Source organism: Saccopteryx leptura, chromosome 4, assembly GCF_036850995.1.
Source record: "Saccopteryx leptura isolate mSacLep1 chromosome 4, mSacLep1_pri_phased_curated, whole genome shotgun sequence".
NCBI lineage: Eukaryota > Metazoa > Chordata > Mammalia > Chiroptera > Emballonuridae > Saccopteryx > Saccopteryx leptura.
In genome coordinates this window covers 177,005,838-177,018,549 of record NC_089506.1, presented here as the reverse complement: position 1 = coordinate 177,018,549, position 12,712 = coordinate 177,005,838, and the positions used below count along the sequence as shown (strand labels likewise).

At 36.9% G+C, this 12,712-nt stretch overlaps 1 protein-coding gene across 1 annotated transcript in view; it reads right to left on the bottom strand.

Annotated features, from left to right (window-relative positions):
- The window catches only part of LOC136403398 (dmX-like protein 1), a 103,107-nt gene that overhangs the window by 85,869 nt on the left and 4,526 nt on the right, over positions 1–12,712 (bottom strand). Inside the window, exon 2 of the mRNA XM_066382071.1 lies at positions 2,320–2,445. Coding sequence (XP_066238168.1) covers positions 2,320–2,445 — 126 coding nt within the window. The remainder of the gene's footprint in view (positions 1–2,319; positions 2,446–12,712) is intronic.

Genomic DNA, 12,712 nt, shown 5'->3' with positions numbered 1-12,712 from the left:
TGAGTAATAAACAATGAATAATAAAACAATAAATGTTTTAAACAAGTGAATAAAAAGATAAATGCAGATGAATTTCCTCAAGAAAATTTAATCTGGTAGTACTATAAAGAAAAATATTAATGATAAAATATTGATGCCTGTGGTACCAAGTACTATTTCCTTCTTAAAGGCAAATAGTAGTACCTATGTATCAAAACTTATAAAATGTTCTTCCTGATATCTTAAGGAATCATTTGCTTATACTGATACTAGTAAAAAAAAAAAAGCCTTTTATCAGAATGATTATAAAACTAAATGACCTCTTCATTCTAACCTGAACTGTCATGTAATCTAGCTTATCACAAAAAGATAATTCATACTGAAAATTATTAAAATTACATTTCCAATATTAACCAACCCTATCTGTGTCTAGATGGTATAAGTGAGTTTTTACACAATAATAAGATTATAGCAACTAGAGCTAGGAGCTCAAACATGAAAAAAAAAGAAAAAAATCTCAAGTTTTAGTATTGTATAAGATAGATCATTTTGCAGTACAGTGAGACTGAAATGAGTAAACAAAAGAAAGACGAGAGACACTTGTAACTGTATTAAAGAGAAGGGGGCACAGGAGTAGCAAAAGGAAGAGTAGTTCAACAAATAAGTAAGGACTGCCAGGAGGCAAAACTCCTTTTACCATCAGTATCTTTAAACTAGGTCCCCGAAGTAATGTTCAGACTGGCAGGTCTATTAGAAATGATAGATTATTTTTTTAAAAAAGGATTGGGTCCACTTTGGTTCCTCACACAAAATGTCTGGTGGCATCATATAGTAAAAAAACCAAACTACGTATTTAATTATCTAGCAAAAATATTAACTGTTTGAGTAGTACAAACATTCATGTATGTCCTTGTGCTTCTGACCATACAGAGTTCGATCGATGTTTTAAAAATGTGTAAGAAAACATTAAAAAAGGCAAATGTATGTGCTTCTTGTTTCCATAAATTGGTTATCAAACAAACATGATTTTAAGTTAATAAAACTGGAACTGGAACTAATTTCATATACTGAAAGAAAACTCACTCGCAGGAGTCAACGAACATGAAAAAAACTCACTACATAAAGGGTTAAATAAAGTTGTAAAGTTCACCCCAGTATAGTCCACAGGAAACCATACCTAGGCCTGGCTCTCTATGCCAGGTGCTTTATTAAGCTATATACTACACAGCCTATTAGTTAGGACTCTCCCAATACTTGCATTTTATAGAACCGTATTTAACCTGATTGATACAGCATCACATGCTGTTTCTTTTGTTGTTGCTGTTTTATACTTTCAGTATTACTTTTTCTTTTTCATATTACTGTAATAATTAAGAAAAATTATAGACTTAAGAAGAGTTTATCTTCATTTTAGCACAAAGTTTATCCAGAAATTACAAAGAGGTAATTATCTGTCTACAGACACGTATCTCTAACAAAATGATTTCTCTTCAGTAGTTTATTTTTAAATAGATGGAAGATTGTCATCCTGTCCTTTGAGTCAATCAATTTTTTTTTTTTTTTGTATTTTTCTGAAGCTGGAAACAGGGAGAGACAGTCAGACAGACTCCCTCATGTGCCCGACCGGGATCCACCCAGCAGGCCCACCAGGGGCAACGCTCTGCCCACCAGGGGGCGATGCTCTGCCCCTCCGGGGCCTCGCTCTGCCGCGACCAGAGCCACTCTAGCGCCTGGGGCAGAGGCCAAGGAGCCATCCCCAGCGCCCGGGCCATCTTTGCTCCAATGGAGCCCTGGCTGCAGGAGGGGAAGAGAGAGACAGAGAGAAAGGAGGGGGTGGGGGTGAAGAAGCAAATGGGCACTTCTCCTATGTGCCCTGGCCGAGAATCGAACCTGGGTCCCCTGCACGCCAGGCCGACACTCTACCGCTGAGCCAACCGGCCAGGGCCGAGTCAATCAATTTTTAAATAAGCTTCAGATTGGTGCAGGCAATAAGTATTAAATACAGGTAATAAGTAGTATTAAAGTTCTCTGTCAACTCATAGAAAAGATTATGCTTTATTTTGAAATTATATACTTCATAGACCAGCAGACTCCCTGCAGGGTCGCCTAAAGCCATCAGAAAATACATAATGCATATCAGGTATTTACAATCCGAATCATAACTGTAGCAAAATTACAGTTATGAAGTAGCCACCAAAATTATTTTTTGGTTTGGGGTCACCGCAACATGAGGAACTATATTGCGGGTCACGGCATTAGAAAGGTTGAGAACCACTGTCATAGACTATCCTGGCATAAACCATATTCAAAAATGTCTTATATTATCACAAGATTACAAACCTTGCCTTGTTGCATTGAACAGTCTACACATCCTACTTGAATATTTCCATGTTTAGCTCCTGGGATTATTTGTAACCTTTCAAAATCACTTCCCAATATAACAATGTCACATCCAGATGCATAAGCCTAAAAAAAAAAAAGGAACAAAAAATAAAAACAATAAAATTGTCAAGACCTAGCATGTAAAATACTAGCATTGAATATTACGTTTTAACAGACTCATTTAAAGTTTTTTAAAATTTTGTATTATTTGAGAATACTTCCTTTACCTCCCATATACAAGTCCCATCAGCAAATTTAATCAGTCCTATCAGCAAAAAGTATACCAATTAGTTCATTTCTTCCTTCTCCACTGAACACTACCGCCCTTATCTAAGTCCATCTTTCTCTTGCACTATTGTTAATAGCTTGACTGTTTCCTTTCTCACCTCGAATTTCTTTCCACACAAAAATTACAGTGATCTTTTTAAAATGTTTATTATACCTAGTACTTTTCCCTGTTTAAACCCCTTTAATAGTTTCTTGGAATAAAATTCCAACTCCTTACCATGATCAAATCCCCTAAATGATTGTCTTGATTCTTCAAAACCACCTCAAGGTTCTCTTTCTTTCCCCTAATTAGTTCCTGTTAGTTCCTGTCCCTAACTGCCCTTCCTTCTGTTCCTTAGGTATATCAATCTTTTCCACCTCAAGGTGTTTATCTACCTTTTATCTGCCTGGTCTTTCTCTAGCCAGCTTCTTTTTTTTTTTTTTTTTGTATTTTTCTGAAGCTGGAAATGAGGAGGGACAGTCCTACAGACTCCCCACCGGGATCCACCCAGCACGCCCACCAGGGGTGACACTCTGCCCACCAGGAGGCGATGCTCTGCCCCTCCGGGGCATCCCTCTGCCACGACCAGAGCCACTCTAGCGCCTGGGGCAGAGGCCAAGGAGCCATCCCCAGCACCCGGGCCATCTTTACTCCAATGGAGCCTTGGCTGCGGGAGGGGAAGAGAGAGACAGAGAGGAAGGAGGGGGTGGGGGCGGAGAAGCAAATGGGTGCTTCTCCTACGTGCCCTGGCCGGGAATCGAACCCGGGTCCCCCGCACGCCAGGCCGACGCTCTACCGCTGAGCCAACCAGCCAGGGCCTAGCCAGCTTCTTTTCAACATTTAGGTCTAAGTCCCTCACCTACCTCCCCACCTGCCCCACCCACTTCTCTCTAATTCCTTTCCACCATATTACTATGTATTTTTCTTTGTAGTATACGTATATTATAATTTGTAAATATATTTCTTATTATTATCCATTTCTATTATTAGACATAAAGTTTCAGACAAAATGGTAGGGTTTGAGTTTATATTGTTCTGTGCTCTAGCACTCAATTTTAACTGAAAGGCCTGCTTTAGAAATACCTATGGAATAAATGAAGTATTTAATTTTATAAAGGCAGCCATCATAACCAAACAAAATAAAAGGCTTGTTGGCAAGTATTTTATAACTCCTTTAGAATTTTCCAATGAGCAGAATTCTTCCAACTAGAACTCTTTTTGTATTCCATACCCTCCTAGCTCACAGGAGTTCCTTCCATTATAGCAGGGGTCGGGAACCTATGGCTTACGAGCCAGATGTGGCTCTTTTGATGGCTGCATCTGGCTCGCAGACAAATCTTTAATAAAAAAAATAATAACATTAAAAATATAAAACATTCTCATGTATTACAATCCATTCATTTCCTACCACTCATGTTCATGATTGCGGGTGGCTAGAGCCAATCACAGCTGTCCTCTGGGACAACACCAAATTTTTATTGGATAATGCATAACGTACACAGGTCGTTGTATGGCTCTCACGGAATTACATTTTAAAATATGTGGCGTTCATGGCTCTCTTGGCCAAAAAGGTTCCCGACCCCTCCATTAGAGGGTAAATGGCCATCCTAAAATGCATGTATTATTGGTCAACATGCAGTATAACACTGATAATAAAACACCTATCACAAACTATTTTTCCTCCTGATAAGTTCTTAAAGTTCTTGTTTTTGTGTTTTGGTTTATTTATTTTAAAGACAGAGACGGACAGACAGGAAGGGAGAGAGATGAGAAGCATCAACTCATAGTTGTGGCACTTCAGTTGTTCATTGATTGCATTCTCATATGTGCCTTGACTGGGGGCTCCCACAGAGCTAGTGTCCCCTTGCTCAAGCCAGAGACCTCTGAGCTCAAGCCAGCGACCCTGGGGTCATGTCTATGATCCCAAGTTCAAGCCAGCAATCCAGTGCTCAAGCTGGTGAGCCAGCACTTAAGCTGAAGGAGTCTGTGCTCAAGTCGGTGACCTTGGGGTTTTGAACCTGGGTCCTCAGCATCCCAGGTTGACACTCTAGCCTCTGCACCACGACCTGGTCAGGCAAGTTCTTAAAGTTTTAATAATTTTTTTTTTCATCACTTTTGCACACACATTTATACCTTACTTAACGTAAAAAAAATAAATATTATACTTAATATATACTTTATGACTTTAATTTCTACCAAACCTAAAATAGTCCTGTATATAATTCACCAAAAACTATTAGGAAAGGGACTTGAGAGAGCATACAAAAATTAATCTGCTCATATTACAGACAAGAAAAAGATGCCTAATAGGCTGACATAACTTCTTAGTGGCAAAGAGGGCATGAGAACCCTGGTCTCTTGATTTTTGAGCTAGTGTTATTTCCATGGCACCACCAGAACTTCCCTAATTAATCATACTTGCTCGGAATTTTCCTAGAAGAAATTAAAAATAATCAAGTCTCGTTCCACTAGCGTCATATAGTGGAAAAAATGGCACAGTAAACAAATAAAAAAATCTTATGATGGTCAGCTCACCTATTCAAATATACACAACACGATCATAAGGTTTGTCATATGACTATTAGCCAGAATAAGCTCCAAAAAACTTCATTTATTTCAAGAAAATTTTTCATTCACAATACTCTAAATACCTTAATATTTTAGCTCTGGTTAGGTAGTGTAGTTGATTATAGCATCATCTCATTATGCCAAGGTTGTGGGTTTGATCCCTAAGCAGGGCATATAAAGAATTAATCAATGTATACATAAATAAGTAGAACAACAAAATTTCTCTCTCTCTCACTCTCTCTTCCTTCCTCTCCAAAAACAATTTAAAAAATTATAGAAAATATACTCTAAAAAACAAATTCAAGAAAATTTTCCATTCATAATACTCTAAATATCTTAATATTTTCAAAACTGACTTTTCAATATTAAATTTTTATAAAATACTGATTTTCACTATTTCCCCAATATTGTTTTAAATTTTGAATGTTTACAACTTAGATTTCCTCCTCATTATATATTAAAGTCCTTCATAATTTTGCTTTCTTTTGTTATACCTGAAATAATCTACTTACTTTCAGATATTGTGTTGCAACTATTTTTGTCAACTATGACTTTAAATTTTCCAGAATTAAGTCTCTACATTAATCCTGAAGTACCTCCCAAAATTACTGTTTAATATAGCAAATATTATATATTAGCAGAGTTAAAAAATGCAAAATTATCTCAGAAATACAGTTAGTTCTAAAGAGAGGAAGATGCCAATTTACAATACAATTAAGGCCTGACCTGTGGTGGCACAGTGGATAAAGCGTCGACCTGGAAATGCTGAGGTCGCCAGTTCGAAACCCTGGGCTTGCCTGGTCAAGGCACATATATGGGAGTTGATGCTTCCAGCTCCTCCTCCCTGTCTCTCTCTCCTCTCTCTCTGTCTCTCTCTCTCTCCCTCTCTCTCTCCTCTCTAAAATGAATATAATACAATTAACTCTCAATCATTCAAAGACTTATCCATTTTGGATTACCCGTGTTCTTTTGCAGTTGCTGTATTATATTATCACATGACTTTTGTCATTTATATTTTCATATGACTTTTCCTTAGTGACAGTATTACGAAGTGCAAAGCTGTCTCTCTCTAGTTTTGCTAAACTTTAAATCCAAAGAAATTATTGAAATTCAACTGGAATATCTCTCATTCAGTCCTCACTTTCTTTTCTCAATGGCAATAAACTAGTAGATAGTGGAAAAACGGATATAACCAGCTGCACTCCACATTTTACAAGTTAACTATTATGCTTGGGGCTTAAAATAAAGATCTTCTGGTTACAGTTACAGTGTATTTGATTGTATAATTAGATGTAAGATGCATGAAAAAACTCAAGCCATATTTGCATTTTGTTTCATTTCTTAATCACTTCCAAAAACTTTTAACTGTGCCCTAAAAAATCCTGCTGTGCACAGTTGAATAGCTATGATATATACCCACAATAGAATATTATACAGCTGTAAAAAGGAGGAAGAAAAAAAGAAAAGGAAAGAAAAAAGAATGAGGAAGATATCTATGAACTGACAACGGGGATATTAAGTGGGGAAAATAAAACCAATGTACAAAAGGGTATATATAACAGTATGTTACTTTGCATGTAAGGAAGTAGTTCAATAAGAAAACATACATGTTTCTGCTTATTACAAAAAGAAACAAAGAAAGGATAAAATTAGGAAACAATAGAGTTTGTTAACTAACAAAGATAGGAGGGGAAGGATGGAGTGGAAGGGATAAAGGAAAGAATAACATTTCTGAGTATAACTTATTATACAGTTATGACTTTTGAAAACATATTAACATCATACATATTCAAAAATTAAATTAAATAAATCAGAATGGGGGAAAAGGGAAGGTGAAACAAATGAACTAATGCATTTCAAATGAATACTACAGCTACACCTAGAGAAAGAAGGCATGAACAAACTAAGTAACTTATGAACACAGAATTTGAACATATATTTTGTTTTGGGTAGCTGAAAGAAAAATATGAGCCTTTTTCCGATGTTTCTTCTTTACTCTCACACTACTATCAAATTCACAAACCTCTGAGTATTGTGAGAAGGTTTGAACCAAATCAAGCAATTCTGTAACACCAACTGGGTGTCCTACAATTGAACTCAATTCTGCCACTACCTAGAGATAGCATCAGATCCCACAGGTTAAGAAGGGCTCAGTCTTAACTGAGACTGCCCTCCACTTCAGATGATAATCACAAGTATTAGGACCCTAGAATACCCATAATATCTGTCTGATTTAGCTACAAAAATCAGCGAGTCCCATGATCTCCTCCTTGGATTTGATTACTTGCTAAAACAGTTCACAGAACTCAGAGAAACAGTTACATTTACCAGTTTATTAGCCATAAGATAAAAGATACAGAAGAACAGCCATATGAACAGATACATAGGGTGAGGTCTGGGAACGTGTCTAGTGCATGCAGGAGCTCCACAGTCCCTGTGCAGTTGGGGTGCGTCACCCGGTACATGTATGTGTTTACCACGCAGAAAGCTCTCTGAACCCTATATTGTTGCAGTTTTATGGAGGTTTCCTTATGTAGGCATAATCAATTATTAACTCCATGTCAACCCCTCTCTCCTCTCTAGAAAATGGAGGGTGGGGTTGAAAATTCCAAGCATCTAATCATGGTTTGGTCTTTCTGATGACTAGCCACCACGAGGAGCTCATCCAGTTGCCTCATTAGAACAAAAGATGGTCCTAGTCTTCTTATCATCCAATTTACAAGGGTTTCAACTCTGTGCCAGAAACAGGAGGCGAGGGGGTGGACAGTGGCACAGAGATCAATACATATATTTTTTTATTACCTCTAAGGCAGAGTAAGGTGAAGAAACACAAACAAATGCTGAAGTATTTTTGTAAGTTTTTTAATTGCAGTGGTACAAACAATGCAATTCTAAAACTATTTTATACGTATTATAGAAATGAGCCATAGTTCTTATTATATAAGAAAGAACAAATTTATGAAATGGGGAAGACACAATACAGTCATGTAAGGCTGGACTTATTAAAAATATTGATATATACCATTGTGTTACCTTGAAAGTTTTAATGTTTTTTTTAAATCCCCCAGACAAATGTTATAATCTTGTTAATGATTGTGTCATACTGTTATGCCCTCCCAACCTGTATGTGGTCAAAGGGTATATAACCAGCCTCTGAGATACATTTGGGGTCAGATATGCTCCGTGTCAGTCAAATGCGGCCGGCATATTAATAAATCTCCTTTTAATAAAACCCTTCAAAATTACAAAAAATATATTGATATACAATCATGGTTTCCAAAATGTACATAGAGTAAATTCTCACATAACATTGTTGATAGGCTCTGTGACTTGATGTGAAACTATGTACAATGAAACCAGTTTTGCCACATGTTAAATCAGGGTCTAAACTGCGGCCCCTGAGGTCATTTATCCAGCCCCTGCTGCACTTCAGGAAGAGGCACCTCTTTCATTGGTGGTCAGTGAGAGGAGTACTGTATGTGGTAGCGCTGCAAAGCGCGGAGTCGCTCACTACAGCACTACTTCCGGTGACGCGGAATGCACGCGTCAGGGCTCGGGAAGCACGTCATATCACTTGTTACGACTGGCAGTGACAAATATGGAACTGGACATTGACCATCTCATTAGCCAAAAGCAGGCCCATAGTTCCCATTGAAATACTGGTCAGTTTGTTGATTTAAATTTACTTGTTCTTTATTTTAAATATTGTATTTGTTCCCGTTTTGTTTTTTTACTTTAAAATAAGACTGTGCAGTGTGTATAGGGATTTATTCATAGTTTTTTTTATAGTCCGGCCCTCCAACGGTCTGAGGGACAGTGAACTGGCCCCCTGTGTAAAAAGTTTGGGGACCCCTGGGTTAAATGATACAAACAAGAATTACATTTCTGTGGCATTGTATCAACGTTATAACCACATAACATTGAATGAAATTACGTTATTCAAGGACCTGCTGTGTTTTCATGTACACATGTAAACATGTTTGTACATGTATATGTGTATGCTATATGCATATATCAATACATGTATATACTTGATAGTTCTGTCCAATGAAAGGGTCAAGAAGCAGACATTCTAGTAGCAATGAGATCATCAAGCATCTTGATCTTGGTCTCCAATACCTTTTCCTACTAAAAGAAATCAGGGCTCCTCAAAAAAATGTCCAATTACAGAGCTGAGGTAGGGTAACTATGAGAGCCCAGAACACCTTGTTATGCCAGAAAGATAGTGAAGAAGAGAAAAAGAAAGAAAAAGGAAAAGAAAAGAGAAAAGAAGACCAGGTAAGAATCATCATCAATGGATACTAGATCCAAGAAGGAAATTTGGAGGAGGGTGAGGATATCTTCTGCATGGCATAATGTGGCTTTCACACACTGCTTGTTGTTGCAAGTGGCAGGGGGAGGGAGGAAAACCAAACCAGTTTTACAGTGAAAACATTGGCCAACACCTTGATGGGTCATCAAAATCACTATCGCTAATGACAGATAACATGTGCCTCCAAATGTGATACCCAAAGAAGGACATAACATCATTTATACATAATTTTGCACCAAAATGCATTAACCTCAATCTAAGAGGAAACATCAGACAAATGCAAAATAAGAAAAGGTTTGTTCTTTAAAAGGGGGAGGGACGTATCATATTCTTTTTTTTTTTTTTGTATTTTTTTGAAGCTGGAAACAGGGAGAGACAGTCCGACTCCCACATGCGCCCAACCGGGATCCACCCGGCACGCCCACCAGGGGGTGAAGCTCTGCCCACCAGGGGGCGATGCTCTGCCCCTCCGGGTTGTTGCTCTGTTGCGACCAGAGCTACTCTAGCGCCTGCCTGCGGCAGAGGCCCAGGAGCCATCCCCAGTGCCTGGAACCATCTTTGCTCCAATGGAGCCTTGGCTGCGGGAGGGGAAGAGAGAGACAGAGAGGAAGGAGAGGGGGAGGGGTGGAGAAGCAGATGGGCGCTTCTCCTGTGTGCCCTGGCCGGGAATCGAACCCGAGACTTCTGCATGCCAGGCCGACGCTCTACCACTAAGCCAACCGGCCAGGGCCCATACCATATTCTTCAAATGTCAATGTCAAAATGAATTTTTTAAAAAAAGGGAAGTGAAAAATGATGCTAAATAGACATGATAATTAATTGTAATACCTGCTCATGGACTGAATCCTGAACTGAAAGGAGTAAAAATGCTACTGTTATATCAACTAACAAAAGTAGAACATGGATAATACATTAAGTAAAAATAGTATATCAATATAAATTTATAAAGTTGATAACTGTACTGTGGTTGTATAAAATAACATTCATACTATGAAATACAAACTAAATTGTTTAAGGGTAAAGAGTCATGAATGTATATGTAATTTACCCTCAAGTGGTTCAGAAAAAAATTTTGTGGAAATACACACATATTGTGTGCGCAAATGATAAAGAAAATAGGGTTAAGTTATTACTAATACCAATCTAGGTATGAGAATATGCTGTTCCTAGTATTGTTTTTTTTTAATTTTATTTAATTTATATTATTTTATTTTCTAGGTATGAAATTATTTCTAAATAGTTATTTTCCATGTAGTCATGAAGACATCTAAAATCTAAATAACTTTTTCCAAAAAAATTAAAATGTACTTCCAACTTTCACAAACCACAGTAATGGGAGCCTATTTTTTTCTCGTCGGCATTATGCTGCTGGGCCAATGCTTTCCACTGGTATCCCACTTAACCATCATGACAAATCCCATGAGGTATTTACCATCTTCATTTGACTGATAAGAAAAGCTTAAGAGAGATTGAGTAATTGGCTCAGGTTTCAGAACTAGTATAAGGCACAACTAAGCCTGAAACCAAGATATAACAAATGGGAATAAACATGCCCTTACTCCCTTTGCTGTGCTGTCATAAAATGCCTTATAAACACACACTGGTATGAGTTAATAATTGTTCTCTAATTTATTCCCATAAAGAAAAATGCCTAATTTGGATGTAAAGCAAACAGAACTCCTGTAACTGGTGGTGGGAATGTGAAATAAAATGGCACAACTACTATGGGAAGCTAAACACATGCAAACCCAATGATCTAGCAATTCCACCCTAAATCTATACTCAACAGAAACACATCCAACTGTACACTAAGAGACATGTACAAGAACATACATACCTATTCATAAACTGTTAAAACTAATAAATGAATTCAGCAAAGTTGCAAGATTAAAAAATCAACATATAATAATCAGTTGCATTATATTAACAAACTACTCAAAAAAATTTTAAGCAACCCAATTTATTATAGCATCAAAAAGAATAAAGTACTTAAGAAAAAATTTAACTAAGGTAGATCATATACACTGAAAACTGTAAGACACTGAGTAAAGAAACTGAAGATGACATAAATAGAAAGAGATTTCATGCTCATGGACTTGAAGAATTAATCTTGTCAAAATGTCTATGTTACTCAAAGCAATCTAGAGATCAATGCAATGCAACTTTCACTGAAAAATCCTAAAATTCATATGGAACCACAAAAGAGCCCAAATTACCAAAGCAATCTTGAGCTGGAGTCATCACACTTCTCGATTTCAAACTACTTTACAAAACTGTAAAAATCAAAACAGTACAGTACTGGTATAAAAAGACACACAGAACAGAGAAACAGAATCATGAACCCATACATAAACCCAAGCATATAGGACCAACTAATCTTCAAAGAAGGCACCAAGAATATGTAATGGGGAAAGGATAGTTTCTTCAATAAATGGTGTTGGGAAAACTGGACAGTCACATGCAAAAGAATGAAATCAGACCCCTATCTTACAGCATACATAAAAATCAAGTAAAAATAAAGACTTGAATGTAAGAACTACAACCATAAAACTCTCTAGAAGAAAACATAGGAATGCCCTTCCTGACATTGGTCTTAGGGATATTTTTTCTTTTTTAATTTGACAACAAAAGCACAAGTAAAAGTAAAAAAGTGGGACTACATCAAATTAAACAGCTTCTGCACAGCAAAAGAAATATTCAACAAAATGAAAAAGTAACCTATGGAATGGGAGAAAATATTTCTAAACCATATTTGATAAGGAGTTAATAGCATCTATAGAATATATATATATATATATATATATATATATATATATATATATATATATGGAATCCCCTTGTGCACTCTTGGTGGAAATGTAAATTGGGATAGCCACTATGAAACACAGTATAAAGGTCCTTCAAAAAGTAAAAAATAAAACAATTATATGATCCAGCAATCCTACTTCTGGGTATATAGTCAAAAATGATGACATCACTATCTAGAAAAGATATCTACATTCCCATATTCATTGCAGTATTACTCCTAACAGCCAAGACATAAAAACAATCCAAGTGTCCATCAACACATGAATGGACGAATACAGTGGAATACTATTTAGCTATAAAAAAGGAAACCCTGTCATCTTTGACAACCTTGAGGGTACTGTGCTACTCAAAGTAAGTTAGAGACAAAAACTGTATAGATGTTATTCCACTTACAT